The 25,181-nt window shown below is 38.9% G+C and overlaps 1 protein-coding gene and 1 long non-coding RNA gene across 3 annotated transcripts in view; one reads left to right on the top strand and one right to left on the bottom strand.

Annotated features, from left to right (window-relative positions):
• LOC141495344 (PHD finger protein 24-like) overlaps positions 1-9,326 on the top strand; it is a 29,592-nt gene extending 20,266 nt beyond the window's left edge. Inside the window, exons 6-7 of one of the 2 annotated variants that reach the window (XM_074196549.1) lie at positions 305-406; positions 2,724-9,326. In XM_074196549.1, the coding sequence (XP_074052650.1) occupies positions 305-406; positions 2,724-2,820 (199 nt within the window). In that variant the 3' untranslated portion in view covers positions 2,821-9,326. The remainder of the gene's footprint in view (positions 1-304; positions 407-2,723) is intronic. The other variant, XM_074196548.1, reaches the window with a different exon arrangement.
• LOC141495347 (uncharacterized) lies at positions 7,533-23,563 on the bottom strand. Its single transcript, XR_012470744.1, has 4 exons — positions 21,203-23,563; positions 20,713-20,762; positions 16,742-17,050; positions 7,533-12,126 (listed from the first exon to the last, which is right to left on the bottom strand). It is a non-coding gene; the product is annotated as an uncharacterized LOC141495347 (long non-coding RNA).
• Positions 23,564-25,181: the final 1,618 nt, after the last annotated feature.

Below are 25,181 nucleotides of genomic sequence, written 5' to 3'. Positions count from 1 at the left end.
ATATCCTGTAATTGTTTAATCACTCCTTATCATTTGTAACCAATCCAGGAAAGCAGCTCTTGACTACTTTAACTATTCTTTGCCACCATCTCACAAACCCCTCTATAAAAGGAATCCTCCCATGTGTTATATCTTCCATATAAACAGAATAGAGCAATTCCCAGAGTCCAGGGCAGTCATTGCTAAGAGCTAAATACGGCCAGAAGTCAGAGAATAATATGGCAGAAATCATTTCATAGGAGCTCTGGGATAGGACCAAATCTATTTTGTCCATTCACAATCAACATGTCCCTGTGCTACACAGTATCAGCCATGTGGGACCCATATCAGAAAGAAGCCCAGCCAGCAACAGCAGTGCCAAGAGCCCAGAGAAACCTGTGCAGACAGCTGAAAAGGAGGAACCCAGGTGAGATAACCTTGAAGGTATCACCCCATTCTTGGCAAGAGCCATCACTTCTACATTCCTTGAAGTACCATCATTTCCATTGGTTGGCTTTAGGTTCCTCCCATGTAAGAGTATATGGACCACCACATTGGCCAAGAAGAAAATCTGCTACCCAAGAGTTAAGGTCTTGACTTATGAGGTCTCTTTGGTTATTGTCCCAATTAGAGCATACTAAATTCTGGGGCTACAAAAAGAGGTAAAAGACAACCCCTGCTTATGTGGGGAGACAACAAGCAAACCAACATATATAAAGTAAGCTATATAAAGAATACATAGGAAGTAACAGATGAATGATACTAGAATTAAGAAAAATTGGGGGGAAATTTCCAGTAAAAGATAGGATTTTAGTTGTCATTTAAAGGAAGTCAGAAGGCAGAGATGAGGAGGAACATTTCAGATCTGGGGAACAGCAGAGAAAATGATTAGAGCCAAGAGATAGGGGGGTCTTTTACATGTAATAGCCAGAAGTCAATTGGATCAGAGTAATTGAGTGGGGGGGAGAACGGTGTATAAAATATAAGATAACTGAAAAGGTGGATGCTTTGGGAATCAATAGAGAGCCTCCAGAGTTTATTGAGTAACATGGGGTGGGGGTGGGGAGGAAGGAGGTATGCTTATCAGACTTAAGCTTCAGGAAAAATCACTTTAGTCACCAAATGGTGGATGGATTAGAGCAACTTGAGGCAGGCAGACCTACCAGTCAACTATTGAAGACATGAAGTAATGAGGGCCTACACTAAGTTGTTGACACTAGAATGGTCAGGAAACATGCAAGAGATGTTCCAAAGGTGAAATCCATGGACTATAGAAACAGATTGGATATGGAGGATGAGAAAGAGAAGAATCCAGGATAAACTCCTAGACTGACAGCCTGAGGGCCTAGGAGGATGGTATTTTCCTCTACAATAATGATGAGTGAGGAGGGGGTGGTGTGGGGAAAAGATCATTAGTTCCATTTTGGATTTGTTGAGTTGAAGATATCTATTAGACATCCACTTTGAATTGTCTGTTGGGGATAGGAGACTGGAAGTTGGTAGAGAATTTGGGAATATATAAATTTGAGAATCAGCATTGAGATGGTAATGAAATCCATGAGAACTGATACGATCACTAAATAAAGTTAACATAGAGAAGAAAGGACAAACCCTGAGGGGCACCTATGGTTAAAGGGCATGATCTGGAAGAGGATCCAGCAAAATAGAGAAGGAATGGTCAGATAGATAGGAGGAAAATCAGCTGGATACCCATCCAGGAGGAGAGAATAATCAAATGTGTCAAAGATTACAGAGAGAACAAGGAGAATAAGCATGATGAAAAAAAATCATTGATAACTGGAAAAAAGACATTTTGATGGAATGATAAGAACAGAAGTCAAATCATAAGAGTTTAAGAGTGAGAGGAGCAGTTGGAGATATCCTTTTCAAGTTTAGCTAAAAAAAAGGCAGAAGAGAAATAGGATGATGGCATGGATTGAAGGATCACATTAGGGTTTTTTCAGGATAGAAGAAATGTGGGTATGTTTAAAGGCAATAGTCAATAAACCAATAAAAAGATTGAATGATAGAAATCTTTTTAAAGTAGAGAGTTGGAATTGTATCTCTTCAATAGATGGGTTGGTCTTTAAGGAGTAAAGCCACTTAATGGTATGAGATAGAGGTCAAAATGGGGAGTAGTCAGAGTAATTGAGTGGGGCAGAAAGGTGTGTAAAGTATAAGATGACTGAAAAAGTGGGTGCTTTGGGAGGTAATAGGGAGTCTCCGGAGTTTAATGAGTAACAGGGGTGGGGGTCGGGGGAGGGACCAGAGAGATATGAGATGAGGAGGAGGGAGTTCATGATGAATGGCTTCAATTCTCTCTGTAAAATATGAACTAAGTTCCTCAGCCTTGAAGGTAGGGAGAGGATAAACTGTAGAGGTCTGAGGAGGGATGAAAAGGTTTGGAAGAGCCACTGTGACTCTTAAGTTTATAAGGAAGGTGAAACAGGATTGATTTAACCAAAGTGAAGGCCCAGTTGAGGCAGTGTAACATAAATTTATGGTGGATCCAGTAAAAATATTGTCTGATTTTTCTCCCTTCTCTATTCAACAATGTATCTGTAGTAGCAAAAGCAGCTAATGGTAGCATAAAATTTTTGTCAAAACTGTTAGCTCCTCACCCAGCTATAACCTTTTCATTCATGTTCATTCAAGCTCATATTCCAGCCTTTGATAATTTAATTGTCTCTTTCTATTTCAGTATGGCGCAACATGCTTCACCTTCTTTTTCACTCCCACTGTAGGTCTGTGGATTGGCCCACCTTCCTGAAGGAGAATGTCATCTACATTCTTGCTGCCCGCCCCAACAGTGCTGCCATTCACCTAAAACCCCTGGTGTAGAGTCTCTAGAAAGTAGGGGTAACCCCACCTGGGGCAATGTGGGGTCACCTCCTTCTCCAACCCCTGACACTGGAGAAGACTAGGAGAGGGAAGATCTTTAGCATCTTTGAGTAAGAAAAGATTTTGCCACAGGGGATCTCAATAACTTCTTTCACAGGAAGGATTAGCAAGTACATTCACTAAGGGAGAGGTTCTGGGAGAAGAGGCAATACTCAATATATCCCTAACTGCTCGCTCTGTTGCTAGCAAAAGAAAAAAAAGGATCCCTCCCCCATTGTTCCTTCCTAATCTCAGTCATTATCACTAATGGGATAACTCAAGAGTCTTTTCCTCTAAACTTTCTAGAGGTTTAGTTTCTAATTGGTTGAGAAAGGACCAAACTTCATTGATATTCTAGATCATTATAGCTGAAAGAGACCTTAGTGGTCACCTAGTCCAATTCTCTCATTTTATAGATAGGGAAAATGAGGTCCAGAGAAGTTTTGACTTGCTTAAGATCACACAGTGAGTGTGTGGCAGAACCAGAAGTAGAAGCCAGGTCTTCACATCCTGTCCCTCTACAAAGACTGCCTAGATTTGTCTTGGGGCAGAGGGAGAAAGGTGCCTACTTTCACAGTTAACCAAACTTTTTATTTCTGATTGACCAGGAAGGATCATAGTTTCCTACATCCATAGTTTTTTTAAAATTCTTATTTCTAATTGACATTACACCTACTCTTTACTAACTTGTAAACAACTGAGTAAACAGGAAAACTATTCTCCCCAAAATCCCACTAATAGTGACTGAAATAAATCGCATCCAGAGTTAGAATTCTGATTAGCTTTGGAAATGAACTGATAACCTTAAGAAACTGTGCCTAAGATGTCACTGTACTGAAAGTGGAAAAAAGTATATTACAGTTCTGACTTCTGGAACCACAGGCCTGATTTGGTGGGCAGTATAGAAAACCAGCCCAGTTGTAATCCAGAGAACCTTAGTAGGTACTACTCACATTTTCCTAACTCCATTTTACCCAGTTCCTATAGACGGTGTATTACTATTCCATCATTGTGGAGAATAAAGAAGTCTTCCTTAGCATCTCTAGAAAGAGATGCAGTTAATCTTCCATACGACTTCTAGAAATTGATACATAATGGGAGAAAAGAGGTTTTAGAACTCAAAAGAGGACTTGGAACTTGTCTGTCTTGTGAAGAACAAAATTTTCCCTAGGGTTTGGGGGCTAATGGAGTAGGCAGGAAGGTGGCCCCACCTCTCACTTGTCAGCAAGACTTAGCATTATGATTTCCCTTCCCATATATTCCCAATAGGCTAGTTATTACTGTGTTGTGACTTTTCCCCTTCAGATGTTCTCTGGATTTTAGAGTTTATCAGTATGGACCTGGAGACAGAATAAGGGCTTGAATAGTATGCATTGTCTGAATGTTTATTCCCCTAGGGTCCAGTGATACAGAGAAAGATGCCTGCTATACAGTAGTACTCCTTTGACTTCCAAGAACTGGTCTGGCTTAAGAAAGCTCCTATGCATAGTCCTTAGTGAACTAAAATTCATATAAGAATCTTAGATGACCACCCAAGACACTATGGCCTTTCCCCATGCTCCAGCATTGTATTCATATTGTATCCCATATTCAGGGAGAGTAGAAATGACTCTTCTTTATTTTCCTAACTGTTAAATAATAGAAAGAAGCCTTGGGCTAAAGTCCAGATAGGATAGATTATTATACAGGGAAAGTTTCTGAATTGGGGGGGCAAATTTGGCTTCTATTTTTTATTATGCTATTAATTCACAGAGACTTTAAATTAGGTGAATCCAACTATTATTCAATGCCTTAGTTTCTCTGCCTATAAAATTTGGAGAGTGCTGAAGAGTTTTCCTTGGCAACCTGTCAATCAAATGGAGAAGTAAAACTCAGGGCTTCTATTGGACTTTGAGATCCTCAACATCTTTGACAATGAGCTGAGCCCAGAACTGAACCAGAGAAGAATGGGCTGGATTGCCTTTGTGAAATTGCTCAATGCATTTAATGACTCCAAATTTCTCATGAAAACAAAGGCTTCTCCTCATCTTTAACATTCATCTTCCAATGGTGTCTGTTGTATACTTCCAAGTCATGGAATATCACAGGCTCTGAATAATTAAAATTACCTAAAAGGCAATAGAGTAGTATAGGTAGAATGGGACAATGTAAGCAACCAAGAAAAAGTGTAATAAAGGATATCATCAGATGTATGATTAGAAAAGAAGATGGACTTACCATGGCCACTACAAAGACAAGAACTCATTTGACATCCTTGTGGTAGCAAAAGAACAGATGTCTTCCAACACTTTGACTGGACCCCTTATGGAGGATTTTGGGGAGAATGTGGATAAGAAATTCACAAGATTAGAGGGTATGATGCCTTTCTACCTGCAATGTTTGAGGGAATGTACACATTGATAAGATCACAGATCTGGTGAAATAACTCAGATTCTCAAGGAGTATCATAATGCATGGAATGACAACGAAGACATGGAAATTTGTAGTCCACAAAATTAAGAAATCAACCTGGAGAAATAATGAAAGTTGTTTGAGTATTTAAATCTGAAGATTGAAACCCAAGATGAGAGTGAGACCCATTTTTATGGTTCTGAGAATTTCACAAGCAATTTCAATACTTGGCAAAGTTTTCTCTGCTGTGTTCAAAATAATATATTTTGCTAACAGTTATGCTCATTCCCACCAAAAAAAGTGGGGGGGGTTGTGGAGTAGGCTGCTTTTTCTCATTCTTGATGGTGTCAAGGATTTTGCATTCCACCATAAGCACTTGTACTCTTTCTCACCAATTGTCAAGTCAAAGGGGATCCCTAGAGAATGGTGCTCTCCAAGATCTGATTTCCACAAGGTAATTCCAGGAGGAATTTTTGCTTCAAGAACTTGAGATCTCATCTCCTCTACTAAAAGAAGTTAATGGCCTTCATTTACTTAGACTATGGATCTAAGCTCTCATTCACTTACCCTACTTAGATGAAAATAGATGCCAAAAAAGACTGCTGCCTGTCCACAGGCTGATGTCTTCAATAGCTGAGAAAAAGCTGTGGGATGTATGTTGCAAGGTAGGCACATCCTAGGGCCATCCAAGCAGAAGCAGTTATTTGGAGAACTTGAGTATTTATTCATTTCACTTAGTGCACTAGTGAGGCTTAGATGAGTTCCTCTTCCCCTTCCCAAGGGAAGCAAAGGAAAACAATAAGCTTTTTCTAAGAAAGATGGGTCAAGGCACAGAAGAATACATAGAAGTAGATCTTTATTTGGGAGCTATATTGCCTGTGCTGGAAGGGACTTTAGAATGTCCATCTTTCTTGCCTCTATATAGGACTAGAGAGATGGATAACTCTCCTCCATTTTCATAAACACCTTCCATTAGCTGGTGAGGGAGATTCCAAAACTCTGCCTTAGTAATCCAGTGTTAAAAATCCTTGGTCGTAAATTCTGCCCAGCCTAAATCCTGTCTTCTGCAATGTTTCCTCCTGGTGTCTCACTGGGGAGTTTAAACTCCCCTTACTTCTGTAAAAATTATTGAAATATTTGAACACTTCCAATATATTCTTAACAAAGTTATCCCCATTTAACTTTTATTTCTAGGTCATCCTAAGACCTTTCAATTATGTTGTTACTCTAAATTCTCTCAAACCTTAACATAGGTATCCTCCCTTAGTAAAGTTTCTTCTCATTGACTTAAGCAATAAGATCCTAATGCTTTTCCTCACTGTTTTCCTTCTCCTGAGGGAAGGCAATGACTATACATCTTTGGAGAAGACTACTTACTCTAAAATTCCTCATCATCAGTCTGCCTCTTTAAAATTGAATTAAAATGTGCAGCCACTCCCCCCTCCCCCAACACCAAATTGGATGGAAATGGAAGGACTGGAATAGAAGAATGGCTGCCACAAAAAATTATCTGTCATCACCTACAGTGGGGTATTGCATTTTGGGCCATTTCTCTTTCCCCTATGGCCATCTTGCCTGTTTTCCTTTAATGTTGAGGAATATGTTCTGGTTCCAGGTAGTTTTAGACACAAATACACACCCAATTAATCCTGGGTTTTTGAGCAATATTAATATTTGAGATTCAAGGAAAAAGTGGCCTCATCCCCAGACACCAGAATTTCTATTTTGACTCCAGCTCCACACACAATCATTTTGCCAGTGGAATTGATGAGCACATATACAAATACACTGCCTTCTCCCTCACCCAGTGTCACTGTGACTGAAGGTGGTGAATGATTTCTGTTCAGATTCACTATCCTTGCTAAGCTTCTCCTGACATCCAAGCTTTGGGAGCATCTGAATGGAATGGCAAAAGGCTTAGAACCTTTTATCCTTTGTAGGAGAGACCACTATGAAACCTTACCCCGTCCCCTTCCCTTGTTATAATGGAAGCACAGCACAGTCTGTACTACCTACTAGGATATGCCACTTTGGAAAAGGAAGTCATCTCACTTGGGAAACCCCTGGAATCTCAGGCAGTCTGTCAAAAGTCAGATCTATTATAACCATCCCAGCACCATTGTTAATGAACTAGGATGTCAGAATCTTAGCCTGGAAGCTTAGTGGAAATTGATTACAAAAGAATTAGGCATTCGGAGGCCCTTTCATCCTCAGGTAGGAAGCATCCCAGCAGGTGGCACAGGAATGCTAATGTTTTCTCCACCTAGATTCTTAATGGGGACTTGTGACACTGCAAAACCAAAATTGGTGGCTTATAGTGTGAAATATGAGACACTAGTAAGAGGCTAAGTAGCCATAACTCTAGGACTTCGGGAGACATCATCAACCAGCATGAAGCCACAGCCAGAGCCTCTTGCTATCTGGCTTACTATTGAATAAATTAGCTACTGCCTTTTGCAAGCCATTTACTCTAATCACTTGGGATCACTGAACTTCTGGGGAACAAGTACATTATTGTATGCTTGCTGCAGCTCAGCAAACAGATCTTCAGACATGTTCCTGGCAGTTCAGCCTCTCAAAACTCTGTTTTACATTTGATCCAGCCATACTGTTCCCATCCTTCTCCCAAACCCTAGTAGCCCCTGGATTGAATTATGGTTTTTAAAGAAAAAGAAGTGAGACAAGAGTCCTTTCATCTGCCATATTTATTATTGATCCAGTGACAGAAGAATGTCATTCTCCCCTTGTGCTTTTTGGAGTGGGTATTATATACCAGGTATATATTACTTACTGGGCAGTCTTCTGTTTCATATTGGTTGTGTGCTCCACCCTGGTGAGTATTTGTAGGCAGTTGGAACTGATTTTCAGCGGTCATTTCCCACCACAGTTATATAAAGTTCTGCATTGAGTTGGCATACTTTTTCACATAACAGCAATGTGGCACAGAAAACAAAAGGAATTTACCAAGATAATATATTAAGGCAAATAATAGAGTTGAGGATAGAACTGAAGTGTCCTGGGTCCCAGTTGCAGGAATTTGGCCACAGTGTATTATCCTTGTGTTCCATCTGATTCTTTTCTGAATAACACTGAAGACCTATTTTAGGAGCTAATGGGCAGCATGGGTTCCAGTTATCTCTTCTTCCGTGTTCTCAGTGTTAGGAGATGGCATGCCCTTTTTAAAAGAATCTACCCCAAACCCTGTGAGTACCTTCCTGCAAACACTAACTTGGACATTTGAGGGGTAAGATTCCAACTTCTGTTTTTCCCTTGACTATACTTGCATGTTTCTTCTACCCATGTCCAGCCTGTGTGGGCAGTGCAGCCAAGTGGGGCTGGTACTCCCAAAGTCTGGGCACATTTAGGATACTCTAATAAATCTTTGACACTACTATCTCCATGTGTCATGTTTATGGAAAGGTGGGAGTATGGTAATTCAACTTGTGAAGGCTTACTTGTGTAGTAAGTTTGTCAGACAAATGCTATAGTAGGTCCCAAGTCTGCCATGTATGCTCAAGACCTTGACCTACATTTATTCTCTTGGGGCTGGGAGTGGTACAGCAATAGTCTCCAGAAAGCAAATAATCTAATGTTCCTCAAGAGGAAGCTGAGGAGGTCTGGTCCTTCCCAAAGAAATCAAAGCCTGACATCTCCAGGATATTTGTGGTCTTAATTTTCCTAAGAACCAAGCAGGAATAAGGACTTCGTTGAAGGTGGTCTAATCACTCTTACTGCCTATACCACCCACCTACATGCAAGATATATCTTAACCTGGAATTAAAAAGGTTGGTCTTTGCCTAGATTGGAAAGATGGAACACAGGACACAAAGGTCCTAAATTAACCTCATGCGTTTTTATTCCCATATTATTCACATTCACCTTTTTTTCAGAATTTTAAAGAGATATGCCTTTTTGTCACTAATACCTCTGCCTATCTCTGATCACCCATGGACCAGTACTGCTTTTTTGGGCTTTTCAGGCCTAGCTGGATCCTCAAAAAGATAGCCAAACTTCATTCTACTATATCCAGTTTAGATAACCTATATACTGAACTTGTTTTTGTAAGAGAAGGCCTAAGGTTTAAAGTGAAATGCTTGGGGGCGGGGGGAGGGAAGGGCATGGAAGTATGGACAATAATGGCAAAGCTTTGGGACAAAGACCAGGTTTCTGTTGCCATGGGATGGATAGAACTGAGGCTTGCTTACCAAAAAGGGTCAAGTGCCAGAACCTTGATCCTTCAGATAATGCTAAGCTGAGGAAGTGAATCAGGGATATATTAGAGAGGGTTTTGGCAAACTGTTCTCGCCTTCACTCTTAGTGTGTCTAGAACTCCCATCATTTTCACAAGTGAGCTTCTTGAGGCACCTAAAGACCAAGGGTCTTGGTTCTAGCTTAGGTGTGTCTGATTTTCTTCTCTGATGTCAGTATAAGGGAATCACTAGGAATTGGTCCTGTAATTGTATAGGGAAAACAAAATAGTGACTAAAATTTACCAGAAAAAATAGGGGTACCCAGTGCATTGCAGGGGAGTCTTAAGACTCTCAAGCCAGAAAAGGGTTTTGTTTTTTAATTCACTACTTCTCTTCATGGCAGAATGAGTCAGCTTAAAGGGCCATTATTCCAAACTCCTTGCTGGGATCGATAACATTTAATAGAACTGACACCTCCAACCCCAACCAAAACAAGACAGAACTGGATATTTTATCATTGAGAACAACACATTTTATTCCTACCAGCTGATTCTCTGCTTTTGGAAGCTACATAGAGTCATTCTTCCCTACTGCAGTTACTTTGGGGGTGGGTAGGTATTGTGTGTTGTGCTAAAGGCACAGATAACCCAGTTGAGACTGGCACAAATCCTAGATCCTATTATTTTTCAAAAGTCAAAAATAGTTATTTACATATCCATAGGGGCACCCTATATTTCAAAGAATGTCATAAAATCTTGCCCATACTTTTCAAAATAATCATGGAATCAATAACTTGAGCCTTAGTTTTCTTCATAGGAATGAATGATTTGATGGTATCTAAGGAATGTTTCTTATAGTTTTAACATTCCAGGAAACAAAGGCTTTGAATACAATTGCTGAGTGGTTGGTATCAAGTGTCAGGCCCTACACTAGGGAAAGAGAGAAAAACAGTACAATATCTCAAGAAGTTTATAATATTTTTGAAAAAAGCAAAACCAATAGCCTTGAAATGATGAAAAATTGTCATTTTTGCTTCCTCAGCTGAGTGCTTTTATTCCCTATCTCATTCCCCAACATGACTATTACAAATTTTTTTCTACTCATGACTGCAACTATCCACCCACATTCAATCTCTCCTACTTTGCTTAGATCAAGATCATCCAAAGTGAACTAACTTCTCCTATTCCTCAAAATTTTCCAGTATTATTCATACTCACCTTTTTTCCCAGAATTTTAAAGATATACCTGTTTGTCATTAATACCTTTGCCTATGCCCTTGATCTCTAGCAGAACCTTAATCCAACAATCATCTCAATCCAATTTCTCCCTTTGCACCTCCCTTTACTAGCAAACTTCACCTAAATTCACTGTCTCCACTTAATCACCAACACTACCAGTTTACTGCTCTCTCAAAGGTCAACAATAACATACAATTCAGAATTCATAGGACCATATGACCAGAGACTTGAACCTAGAAGTGACTTTAGGGATTATCAATCCCAGCCCCTTTCATTTTATATATGAAGAAACTAAAGCTAAATTAGTTGCATAAGGTCACAGTAAACAGCAAAGGCTGAGTTCAACCAAGTCTTTGTTTAATTGAAATTTTATTTCATTTTTCCAATTACATGCAAAGGTAGTTTTCAACAATCATTCATTTACAAGTTTATGAGTTCCACAATTTTCTACATTCCCTTTGCCCTCTCCATGACAGTGAACAATCTGGTAAAAGTTGTATATACACAATTTAGTTTAATATATTTTCATATTGGTCATGTTATGGAAGAGGAATTATAACTAAGGGAAAGAAAGCCATGAGAAAAAAAGGAAAAATGAAGTTTTTTTAAAAAGTGAGTAATATATGCTTTGCTCTGCATTCATTCTCCAAAGTTTTTTCCTCTGGATGTAAATAGCATTGTTCGTAGCAGATCTCTCAGGATTGTCCTTGATCTCTGAATTGTTTAGAGGACCTTCATCTATCATAGCTGATTATCTCACAATGTTGTTAATGTGTACAATGTTGTCTTGGTTCTTTCCATGCTTCTCTAAAGTCCACCCACTCAATAACATTCATATACCATAACTTGTGCAGGCATTCCCCAATTGATGGGCATCCCCTCAATTTCCAATTTTTTTGCCACTTCAAAAAAAACCTGCTATAAATATTTTTGGACATGGAGACTTTTCTCATTTTTCATTATCCCTATGGGATATAGACCTAGTATTGTCAACCTAGGTCTTCTAACCACAAGGTTAACTATAAGTTCTACCCACAAGTATTACATTATATTCATTTGCTTCTTATTCCTTTTAATGCCTATCACCTAGCTAATATGACACCTTAATTTTCAAAATGTTTTACGTTGCAGCAATTTTGTGGAGAGGTCCTACTCTCTCCTTAAAAAGAAACAAATTACTAAGTGAACTGCACCAAGATCACAGTGTCCAAGTTTTAAGTTTTAGCCCTCATTTCCACCAAATAGGAAAGTTCACATAACCTTTAGGCACTTGATTTTTAAGTGTGCTTCCTTTATACTGTGTCCAGAGCTATCTTTCATTTGTTCTTGTATAAAAATTTTAAGTCACCCCTCAAAAATCTTCAGTGGTTCCCTATTGCCCACCAAGTAAATTTAGATACCTCCACTTATGTAGCATTTAAGGCCCTCCACAATTTGTGGCCATGACTCTGAAACAGAAAGAGAGGGGGAGAGAGAGAGAGGGAGAGGGAGAGAGAGAGAGAGAGAGAGAGATATGCCTCCTCTGTAACTTTGCTTTGCTATTTCCTATACCTAATAATTCTAAATTCTTAATTATTCTTTAAAACCCAACTCAAAGGCAACTTCTTTCTTCCACAAAGCCCTCAACCCCACCATGGCAAAGAACTTTGTTCTGAATCTCTTTATGTACTTATCATATGATATATATGATATATGTTATTTGTTTTATGTATATATGTTACATATTATAGCATGATATATGTTATAATTCTCTGGGTATACTTGTCACTCCCCTTTATTAAAGGTAAAACCAAAGCATTTTGACCCTGAATTCTTAACCTTCTGGTTCTGTTGTCCTAAGTCCATACCAATCTCTTACCAAACTCAAAGCACAACTACCTCTACACCCTCACCTGTAATAGCCTAACATTCCCTAATAATCTTATTGCTGCTGAACCCCCTCTACTAGAACTGTTGATTGGCCTGTTGTGCCACAGGGATATTCTTGTATCTTAGGGCAGAGAGAGTCTACCACCATGCTTTCTTCAGTTTTCTCCTCTCTTGAACTTCTCATGGAACTGGAAGGTATGGAGATACAAGTCAGATTCTCTACAGAATATTACCTCTTCCTTGGTATGACTGCCCCTAACTGGGGGATGAAAAGCCCTGAACTGTGTACCTCAACCATAATGAAGGTGAAGATATTTCATTCCTCTTTTATTATTATTCTTCCTTCCCCTATTCCTTTTCCCAAGGAAAGTTTCTCCAGAAGTGACCTTGGAATGTCTCTTAAGTTACCCTCACAGGGAAGTTGTCTTGGAGTCTTTAACTCCACAGACTTATTTTTCAAGGTGCCCATTTCTTGAAATAATCTCTCCTCTCTTCTGCCTCCTCAGTCCTCTACTCCTTTCCAGCTTGCCTTAGACACCAGAATCACTAGTTAATTCTTTGTTTAAATTAAGTTCAACTGAAGAGAGAAACTATGACTTATCTAAACTTTTTATCTTTCCCAGCACTTGGTGCAATATTCTGAAAACAGCAGGTTCTTAATATGTTTGTTGAATGAATGAATTGAGAATCAGTCAAAACCTCTACTGAGAATCTAGTGAAGCACTTCTTGATGTATTGAAAATATCTTCCCTTCTCTATGTAGAGAAATATGTTTATCTCTTTAGAGTGACTTGGAGGTAGATAATTGATAACTATCTTGAAAACATAAGAACAATGCACTGAGATTTAAGATAAATGTTTTTTTCTTCCAAACCCTTTTGGGAACTTTGTTCCTATCCTAGGACCTTTGTCTAGAAAAGGAATTACTGCAAAAAAGAAAGGAAGTAACTGTTCATTGTAAAATACTATAGCATTTTTCATCACTGATTTTTTTTTCAGTTCTCTTCCTTCTTGACCATTTTGTAACTTCTGACAAAGCCAAAAACCCTCTTCTCCCTTAAAGTCAGTGTCACCATACTGTCCCCTGATTTTTTTCCACATCTCTGTCTTCTTTGCTCTCCTCACCTTGACTCCTTTTTGGAGTATCAAGGGTCTGCCCTTATCTCTTCTTTTCTTCCTTTACAATCTTATCACAGCCCTGACTTCAACTACTGCGTTTATGAGACATAACTTTGTGCTTTTGAATTTCAAGCTATGTCTCCAGCCTCAATCTCTCTTCTAAACAACCTATAGGACATATCCACTTGGATTTCTCATTAATATCTCAAACTCATCATATATAAAACTAAGCTCAAGATCCCCATCACAAATTTGCTTCTCCTTATGACTTCACAATTTCTAACTGTGGAAGCAACTTTTCAATTTCAGGTAAGCTTTGAATTTTCCCTCTCCCTCACTGTTCACATCAAATCAGTTTCCAAATAACACTGAATCCCTTTCATCTATCCTTTCCCCTGTATTTTAAAAGTCACTACTCCAGTATAAACTCTCATCACTACCAGGTATACAACATAATTGATTGCAAAATAATCTCTTACAGCTAGAAGAGACCTTAGAAATCAGCTCTTCAAACCATTTCAGTTTATAGATGAGAAAACTGACTCCTAAAGAGGTTATAGTGGTTTCCCCAAAGTCACATAGTGATCAAGACAACTAAGTGGCAAAACCAGGATTTCAACTCAGAGTCACTGACTCCAAATTTTGATGAGAAACTGTATTCAAATAAATGTGAATTAGTAGGAACCAGCACATTCTCTTTCTTAGAGAAGATGGGAAGAAATTCAGGATAAAGATTTTAATCCTTTCAATCTTCTTCTTAACCAGTTCCTAGCTCTTTTCTCTGAGAGGTACTGCTGTCTAAAAAGTGCTCAAATAGAAAGGAAATATGCATACTGTATAAGTTTAGTGGAAAGAGCATCAGATGCCCATTATCACCACTACTATTCGATATCATATTAGAAATGTTAGCTTCAGCAATTAGAGAAGAAAAAGAAATTGAAGGAATTAGAATTGGGAAGGAAGAGACAAAAATGCTCACTCTTTGCAGATGACATGATGGTATACCTAGAGATTCTCAAGAAATCATCCAAAAAATTACTGGAAGCAATTAGCAATTTTAGCAAAGTTGCAGGCTATAAAATAAACCCTCATAAATCCTCAACTTTTCTACACATGACTATCAAGATACAGCAGGAAGAGCTAGAAAGAGAAATCCTATTCAAAGTAACCTCAGACAATATAAAATACCTGGGAGTCTATTTGCCAATACAGACTCAGAAACTTTTTGAAAATAATTATAAAACACTTCTCACACAAATTAAATCAGATTTAAATAACTGGGCAAATATCAACTGCTCATGGATAGGTAGAGCTAATATAATAAAAAATGACAATTCTACCAAAACTAAACTACTTCTTTAGTGCCATACCAATCAAAGTTCCAAAAAAATACTTTAATGATTTAGAAAAAATTGTAAGTAAATTCATATGGAGAAATAAAAAGTCAAGAATGTCCAGGAACTTAATGAAAAAAAGTGCAAAAGAAGGGGGCTTAGCCCTACCTGATCTAAAATTATAAAGCATCAGTCATCAAAACTGTTTGTTATTGGCTAAGAAATAGAGTGGTAGACCAGTGGAACAGACTAGGTGCAAGAGGAGACGATTATAGTAATCTGCTGTTTGATAAATCCTAAGAGTCCAGCTATTTGGATAAAAACTCTCTCTTTGATAAAAACTGCTGGGAAAATTGGATGTTAGTATGGAAGACACTTAGATTAGACCAACACCTCACACCCTATACCAAGATAAGTTTTAAATGGATACAGGATTTAGACATAAAAAACAATACCATAAGCAAACTAGAAGATCAAGGACTAGTTTACCTGTCAGATCTATGAAAGGGAAGCAGTTTATGACTAAGGAAGAGATGGAGAACATCACTAAAAACAAACTAGATGATTTTTATTACATTAAATTAAAAAGCTTTTGCACAGACAAAACCAATGTAACCAAGATCAAAAGAAATGTAGTAAACTGGGAAACAATCTTTACAACTAATGTTTCTGACAAAGGACTCATTTATAAAATACATGAGAACTGAGTCATATTTTAAAAAAAAAAGCCATTCCCCAATTGACAAATGGTTAAAAGATATGCAAAGGTAATTTACGGATGAGATCAAAGCAATCCATAGTCATATGAAAAATTGCTCTAAATCATTACTTATTAGAGAAATGCAAATTAAAGCTTCTCTGAGGTACCACTTCACACCTCTCAGACTGGCCAATATGACCAGAAAGGATAATGATTATTGTTAGAAGGGCTGTGGGAAATCTGGGACACTATTACATAGTTGGTGGAGCTGTGAACTCATCCAGCCTTTCTGGAGAGAAATTTGGAACTATGCCCAAAGGGCAACAAAAATGTGCATACCCTTTGATCCAGCAATACCACTACTGGGCCTATACCCTGAAGAGATGATGAAAAATGGTAAAAACATCACTTGTACAAAAATATTCATAGCGGCCCGGTTTGTGGTGGCAAAGAATTGGAAATCAAGTAAATGTCCCTTCAATTGGGGAATGGCTTAACAAACTGTGGTATATGTACATCATGGAACACTATTGTTCTATTAGAAACCAGGAGGGATGGAAATTCAGTGAAGCCTGGAGGGATTTGCATGAACTGATGCTGAGTGAGATGAGCAGAACCACCCTAACAGCAACATGGGGGCAATGATCAACCATTCCATCAGTGCAACAATCAGGGACAATTTGGGGCTCTCTGCAATGGAGAATACCATCTGTATCCAGAGAAAAAACTATAGAGTTTGAACAAAGACGAAGGACTATTACCTTTAATTTAGGAAAAAAAAAAACCCTGATATCTTATTGTCTGACCTTGCTATCTCTTATACTTTATATTTCTTCCTTAAGGATATGATTTCTCTCTCATCACATTCAGTTTGGATCAATGTATACCATGGAAACAAAGTAAAGACTTATAAATTGACTTCTGTGGGGGGTGGGGGTGGGGGAGGGAAGTAAGATCAGGGGAAAAATTGTGAAACTCAAATAAAAATCTTAAAAAAAAAGAAAGAGCATCAGAGTCAGAAGATCTGTATTCATTTCCTACCTTTTACTACCTGTGTGTCCTTGAATAGATTATTTGACCTCTGTGAAGCTATGAGTCTCAACAAGTGTCTCCCTCGTCTGTAAAATAAGGGTTAAATTAGATGACCTCTGAAGACATCTATAGTTCTAAACTAATGAAATTTGAATCAATGAGACCTACCATATATTGGCTATATGACAGTGATAAAGTCATTTAATTTCTCAGTATCCCAGGCAACTCACAAAATTTCTAAATTTCTGAGAAAGTGTTATTCTCCATTGGCAAAAGGAGTTCCTCACTTGGAGTTCTGCTACCAAGGAAATCACAGATCTAGTAAGAAAAAAAACATCCAAACAACCTCAAACCTTTTCTCTTCCTTCCCCATGGTTCCCACCTCCTCCAAGTCACCCATGCTTGACCTACAGGAAGGAAGATTCAGTCCTATAGCATAGAGGGCTTTGCAGAATTTATCATTTCTTCATTCAAGCCTCCAGACTACATAGGTGAGCCAGCTGGCAACTGGTCTCTGGATGCCCCCTGGTGACAATCTTTGGTACTGCTTTCACTATCTTTCCAGGCCAGTAGGCTGATTTTGACAGGAACATTTTAAAGGGGAGAATGGTAACTTCCCTCTATGATATCATTTACATAAAAATCCCAGTCTCCCCTGAAATATTACCTACTGAATGAACTAACATCACTCATCTATGTAAGTAGATATATCTTTAAATGTTTGGATTTTCTGCCTGTGCCACTACCTGTTATTCTCTGAATGCCTACTATGGACAAAGTACCAAGTCTGGCATTGTAGGGACAAAAAAAGAAGGAAACATGCCAGAGTCTCTGCTATATGATCATTACAACAATTCTGGGAGAAGGTGTTAGGAGTATCTCCATTTTATAATTGAGGAAATCAAAGAAGACAGGGGTCAAGTGACGTGCCCAGAGTCATGTAGCTAGTAAGTCATATCTGACCTCAGGGCTTCCTGACTTCAGGTCCAGGGTTCTGTCCACTGAGGCTGCAGTCATAGGGGAGAGAAGGCAGGGCATAGAAAGACCCACAAAGTAAAATAGCTATGCAAAGTAGTGAATGCTAAGAACTATGAATGGTACAGAGAGATTGAGTGTCCTACAGTTTCAGAGAAAGAGAGGAGCACTGGCTGGGGTGGTCAGGGTGGACCACATGGAGGTGGTGGAACTTCAATTGAACCTTGAAGAATAGGAAGAATTTGAGACAACAGAGAATGGCAAGGAGGAAGGGCACTCCAGCTATGAGCACAGCATGGGGGAGAGAACAAGATTGATTTAGGAAATAGGCCAGGCTGACTGAAGTGGAGGCTGTGTTAGGAAGCATAGGAGATAAGACTGAAACTTTAATTTGGGGCCTGACCATAATGCAAGTAGTTTGGCCTTTTTCCTATAGATAATGTATAGAAAGTCATTGAAAATTTCTGAGCAAGGAATTGGCCTGTACTTTTTCTTAAACCAAACATGATTTCACTGGATTTCCTCTAGATGAGAAAGCTCTCTCTAACTTCTCTGCAATGTATATTTTTAGAAAATTACCTGAAGCTCTAAGAGATTAGGTGACTTTATTGGGGTTATATAATCAGTATGTTTCAGAGGTAGAATTTGAACCCAGGACTTCCTGGCTCTACACCAGCTCTCTATCTTTTATGCCATGCTGTCTCTCAACATCTGCATTAGGAAAGTTAATTTGGTAGCAATTAATAGGATGGATTGGAAGGGGGGAAGACTGGAGATGAGAAAACAGTACAAATACAGTAACAATTCTAGTAGTTTAGGTTTGAGGAAATGAGGAAACTGCTAGAGAAAGGGGAAGAATGGGAAAGAGAGGAAGAGAGAAGAAAGAAAAGCAAGGAAAAAAAGAAGTAGGTCTTTCTATTATTTGTCCTGAAATGACCTTCTTCAAATTTTAAGAAGACACTGCTATCTACCCCAAGTTCTAGTATCAATTAAAGTCAACAAGCATTTATTAGACATTTATTTACCATTTACAAAGAAATATGCTGCACACTGAGGATAGATATAATGCAGTCTTTCCCCAAGCTAACAATCTAATAACTTGGCAAAGGCATACTCCTAAATAATACAAGTTTCAAAAATCATCAAGTAAAATAGGTGAAATACAGAGGCCTAGAGGATTTGAGGAGAGAAAACTCACTTCAAGACAAGTCAAACAAGCATGTACTAAGAACTGAGAGTACAAATACAGGGGAGGGGGTGGGGAGAAAGAAATAGTCCCTGATCTCAAGGACTTTCCTTCTAATGGGCAACACATATAAGGAAGCTAAGAAGGATGGGGGGAAGAGGAGGAGGACGAGGAGAGAAAGTAATCAGATTGAGAGAATGTGGCAGAAGTTCAGAAGAGTACAGCCTGGTGAGTTTGTGGAATTGAGAAAGCTTCATGAATGTAACTATGCCCAAGTTGCGCCTTGAATGAAAAGATGTCAGTAAGCATAGTACATGCATGGGAGATGGCATAGTCAAAAATATAAAAATGGAAGTGGGCAGGGATGAGCACATTGTCCAATGTGTCTGCAGTACTGAATTGCATAAGGAGAGGAAAGTGGCATAAAGTTGAACTTCTGAATATCAGTATTGTTCTCTTCCCAACTCTCAACCTCTTACCCTAGTTGGCAATACCAAGTCTCTGAAAGTTTTTGAGCAGAAAGTGACATGATCATGCGGGTACTAGAAAGATTATTTTGGGAACTGTGTAGAAGGGAGATTTGAGAAGAGAGAAGAGAGATACTGGAGACGGGAAGTCCCTTTAAGAGTAAAGAGAGAGAAAATAAAAAAGGGAGATATTGTTGAGGCAGAGTTAAGAGAATTTAAAATTTTTTTTTCATTTAAGGCAATGGAATTATGTGACTTGGCCAAGGACACACAGTGAAACAAATATTAAGTGTCTGAGGTCAGATTGAACTCATGTCCTTCTGACTCCAGGGCCAGTGCTCTATCCCCTGTACCATCTAGCTGCCCTGAGTTAATAGAATTTGACAACTAATTAGATGGAGTCAGAAGTGAAGGTGAAGGGCTAGTCAAGAATGGATGTGGGAGCAGCTAGAAGATTTAGGGGAACATACCTGGGAGAAAATCTTGAGCCTGAGGTAGGTCAAACTCCAGAAAAAACCTCAGGGAAGAGACTGAGGTTGGAGATAAGATATTTGGGATTCTAGGATTTGAGAACCAAATCCATTCCATCACCTTTCTAATTTTTTGGACTATGACCCTGACTCTTCCCTGTTTTCCACTTCCCAGACTGAAGAATATCCATCTTTGAAGTTAGTCCTAATTGTACACCCTATCCCACTCCATTTCAATTCTGTTCTCTCTCAATAGTGATACTTGACTTATCCTTCTTTGTCTGATGGAAAAACAATGGATTTCCACAAGTAATTCTAAGGTTTGGTGGATTGTCCATAGCTGTGAAAATAACCACAGTCCCTGCTAACAAGCTTGAGAGAGTAAAATCTCCAGCAGATGCAGACTTACTGGCAGACACCTACACATATACACACACACAGAGTGGGTGATAATAGCATATTCAGCACACAGGGTAGGCATTTTATCATTATTTCTTGAATGAATGAATGAATGAGTGAGTGAGTGAATGACTGAATGAATGAACATTTGAATCCTCTTTAATCCGGAGGGGGCAACTAGGTGGCACAGTGGATAGAGCACTGGCCTTGGAGTCAGGAGTACCTGATTTCAAACCTGGCCTCAGACACTTAACCCCATTGCCTTGCAAAAAAACAAAACAAAACAAAACAAAAATAAATAAATAAATAAATAAATAAATAATCTGGAGAAGCTTCTTGGAGGAGAAGAGAATTCTGAAGAAGCACAAAGGCTTAATTGCAAATCTTTGACGGTTATAGAGGAAAGATCAATGAACTTTTAATCAGAATATTTGGGTTTGAATCTTGGTTCTTCAATGATGCTAAATTGGGCAAATTACTTACCTCTTTGAGTCTGTTTCTTCATTTGAAAAACAGGGGTAGTATACTACTTTCTTCATAACCGAAGACATGAAATAAAATGAAAGGCATATTCAAAATGAGACACATACTCATTCAATAATGTATATTGGAATACTTTGTACAAATTAACTAACTATATAATATAAGCTGCTATTATTTTGTTACACCAAGGCCCTGTTCTGATATCTTGAGCTTTCAGTAATGTGGTTCTACGTTCTCAAAGGTTATGACAACAAGCTCAAAAATCTTGATCCAATCAAGTTGAAAATGGATGCTGCACAGCAATGGACTCTATATAGTTGTCATCTAAGTGTCAATCTAGCTGTATATGAAGATGCTCATCATCAAAAGACAGCACCAAAAGATTAATGAAGAAGCATGAAAGTAAGTACTTACTTCTCACAAAGCATTGTGTTAAGCTTTAGGGATTCAAATACAAAATTGAGATAATCCTTGCCATTAACATACTTACATTCTAATGAAGGAGAGGATTCCACTGCAGAGTAGAGTCGATCAGAGAATGCCACAGAGTGAATGGCAAGGCATGAAATTCCAGAGAGCAAAGCAGCAAGGGTGATCGCAAGATCCAGTTCTTTCTGTACTTTGTTCCTCTATTTCTTCTTATGGCATAGGCTTCCCTCTGGCCTCTTCAACTCTTGCTACTTCTCGCAGCATGACTAGATGATCAGCAGATTCCACTTACTGTCTTGAGTTCAAAAAACTGACTTACCATAAGAATAACAATGAATTCTTGGTTCCTTTCAGTTCCTTTTCTGGCAGGTAATCCTGGTAAGAAGACAGAGAATGTCTGAGGGGAGGCCCGATTTAAGGCATAAAAGGGAGACATGCTATTAAATAGATGTCTGCTAACATCATATATTGATAAATTTCTGTCCAATTTCAAAGGATTGAGGAATATGCTCCAAACCATTTTCTCAAAGATCTTTGTACAATAATGAATTTTTGCTGACCACAGCAACTCAAGAAGACAATTTACGTGGGTGTGGAGAAGAAATGGTATTAGTGAATGAATAGAGCACTCACATCAGTAAAATCATATCCGTTTTATTGACATTATTATCATTCATCTTATCCTCATCTTTTTCTATTCAATTTAGATTGAAGTGATCAGGGCACAAGTCACTGACCCTACTACTCTTTTATATTTAGAATTCTGATGACTATTGTACAGATAGACACAATGTCTACTTTTGATAACTGAATAAAAGTGGTGAGATGTGAGCTCTTCTTCTGTAAGTTCACTGAAAGCATCTTTTGGACAAAATCCAGGAGCAGGATAATGTGGCTAGGCACTAGGCTAAGCACTTTACAAATATTATCTCATATGAGCCTCACAACTACTCTAGGAGATGGATGCTATAATTATTACCCCATTTTACAGTTGAGGAAGTTATGGCAGATAAGGGTTCAGAACTTACCCAGGGTTACAGAGCTATTAAGGATCTGAGACCATGTTTGAACTCAGATCTTCCCAGTTCCAGCACTCTATCCACTGTGACACTCAGCTGCCTTCAAGAAAACATATATCTCATCCTGTTAATTTTTATGAATCAATGTTATGTTCAGGCAATTATGGGCAACCAGTTCTGTTATAGTTCAGTTATTATTTGTTTTTTTCAAAATTCAAATTCAAAATTTCAAAATTCAAAATTTTCAAAAAATAGATTTGTGCTGAGCCTTTTGTGCTATGTCTTGGTTCCTTTAAGACCAATACCATGACATCTGGTCACATACAAGGATTAATGTGTGAATGGGTTTAATGGTGGGTATGTGGACTTAGAGATTACTCTGAGCCCAGGGTTAGAGCTCAAATCCTCATTTGCAAAGCAATTTGTGCTATCAGTTTAGACATCACTTTGCACTGGACTTTGAATAAGAATGTGTCTGATTATATATGGCTGCACCTGAGTCTACTGTGCATGATTTTATATGTATGTCTTTGAGTTGTCCCCTGGATGGCACATGATTTGTGTGATAGGGCATGTGATATATTATATACCTGTAATTGTGTATCAACTTGATCTGATTTGAAAGCATCAAGGTCTGCACTTCAAAGCCCTTTGAATACCACTGACTGACGGAGGTCTGGGCTCTCTCTTTAAATGAGTTGAAATTAAAAGTCTGAATGTGAATAATCTTCAGACTGATAGTTGTCAAACCTTGTCAATTCTATTTCTACAATCTCTCTTCTTCATTCTCATGGTCACCACCTCATCACCTCTCACCTACACTATTGTAACAACACAGCAGCTCTTCCTTGATGTTGGAGGGGTCTCTACCATCCTCCACACAGCTGACTAAAGCACAAGTCTGACCAAGTCATTCCTGCTCAAAAAGCTCTTATAGCCTCTTATCTAGAGGATCAAGTGCAAGCTCCTCCATTTGGTTTTCAAGCCCTTCACAATCTGCCCCCAGCCTACCTTTCCAGACTTCTTTCCCATTACTCACTCAACATTCCAGTCAAACAGGCCTACTGGTAGCTCCCTGTAAACAACATTCCTAGTCCCTTCCCTAGGACCTTTGTTTGGGCTGTTTCCAATGCCTGGATTCCCCCTCTTCCTCCTCACCTCACTGAATCCCACAAAACTCAGATCAAGAGCCCCTTACTAAAGGAAGTCTGTCCCAGTACCCCAGTTTCTACCTAACTTGGCCCTCCCCCTGCTCCTGCTCCCTTTAAAGTAGTTGAGTATTAGGATTCTTGGATGATATATATATTTGGGGTATGTATGTATAAATATAAATATAAATACAAATACAAATACAAATATAAATATACTGTTGTCTATGCAGATCTGTTATTCCCTCCTTCTTTTCTAACACTTCCCATCTGCCCACCCATTCCCATGGTCAGCTTCATCCTTCAGGAAGCAAATGACTTTCATTTTTACTTTGAATCCACAGTATATAGTACAGTGCCTGGAATTCCATCATTGGCCAAGTTCATCTGTAGATGGGGACAATGGAGAAAGTTCTAGCCAGATTTAGGGGATCCTCTTACTAGGATCAGGAATCTGATATTTAGTCTGAATTTGTTGCCAGGGCTCTAGAGTTGACCTGGGCTACAGATTATATTAGGTGACTAATTTTTGGTCAAGTTAGATTGGTCAGGATTAGGGATATATTGTGATGGGGTTAAAGGAACAGACTATGGAAGGAATTCATAAATTAGCTTGTGGCCAGGATTAAGGTCAGGCTGTGACTGGGCTTATAAATCAGTCTAAAGTCGAGTTAGAGGTCAGTTTATACCTTTCCTATGTGACCTCTATTGGTAAATCAGAGAAAGGAAAAGGCAGGTGGGTAGAAAATAAGTGGTGGAGAGAAATGGGACATATTACAGACTGACATTACAGCTAGGAATGGAATTCAGCCAATATCAGGGGTAGAAACGGCATCCAAGAATCCTAACACTTAACCCCTCATCAGGGAAGGGAACCAAACTGGGTAGAATAGATTTTTTCCCCCACATTAGGCCTTATCTTTCTAAACCAGAGCTTCCCAAACACATCTTGGGTAAGGGCTGAGTTGCAACCCCATCCCTCTTTTGCATTCCTCTTAGACTTGTCAAACTCAAATGAAATAAATAGGGCCACTAAATTTACATGAGGATTCCTGTGGGCCACATAATGACTTAGAAAACTACATATTAACATTATCTATGTTATTATCTAACAGATAGCCCCTGTTCTTCTCATAAACCCCAAGATAGAGCTAAGATATTTAGCCCTCCTTATAGCACTATAGTAGCAAAAAACTGAGGTTTGAGGAGGTTGGGAGGGAGAAACCGAAGAATCTTAAGTTCACTGATATAGAGCTGAAAGGGATCATGGAGATCATGGAGTTCAACACCCTCAACTTAAAGATAAGGAAACTGGGATCCAGTGAGCTTAAGTTACTTGTACAAGGTCACACAGCTAATATCAGAGGCAGGATTTGAATCTAAGGACTAACCAATTCCAAGTCTAGCCCCCTATCCACCAGGAAGTCTGAGAAATTTGAGGATATTAGTAGACAAGGAGGCATTAAGAAGGGGAGTAGACCAGAAGTAAGGTAGATTGGGGAAAGACAGATGTAGGAAGGAGATGGAAAGAAAAGAACAGGAAGGGAGAGGAATATATAAGCATTTGGACAAGAGAAGACTGGAAAACAAGAGGGAATAGGAAAGGAGGTCAAATATAAGATAGAGGAGGTAATGGTCTCTTCATGACAGAAAGGAATCCCTTTAATTTTTTCTTTCTACCTAGGTCTTCCCTCTTCCATTTGAAGGAGTTGGGTCTCATTCCTCTTTGAAGTGGTCAGGTAAGAACAGCATATGGGGACTTGGGCTGGAGAAATGAACAGATAGGAGGGGTAGAGAGACCACAGCCAGTGCTAAGAGAAAAAGGGGTGGGGGAAAATGCCACAGACAACTTTTCCTCCCGCTAGGGTTGCTT

This window comes from Macrotis lagotis, chromosome 8 (genome assembly GCF_037893015.1).
Source record: "Macrotis lagotis isolate mMagLag1 chromosome 8, bilby.v1.9.chrom.fasta, whole genome shotgun sequence".
Lineage (NCBI taxonomy): Eukaryota > Metazoa > Chordata > Mammalia > Peramelemorphia > Peramelidae > Macrotis > Macrotis lagotis.
This window is presented reverse-complemented; position numbering and strand designations above follow the sequence as displayed.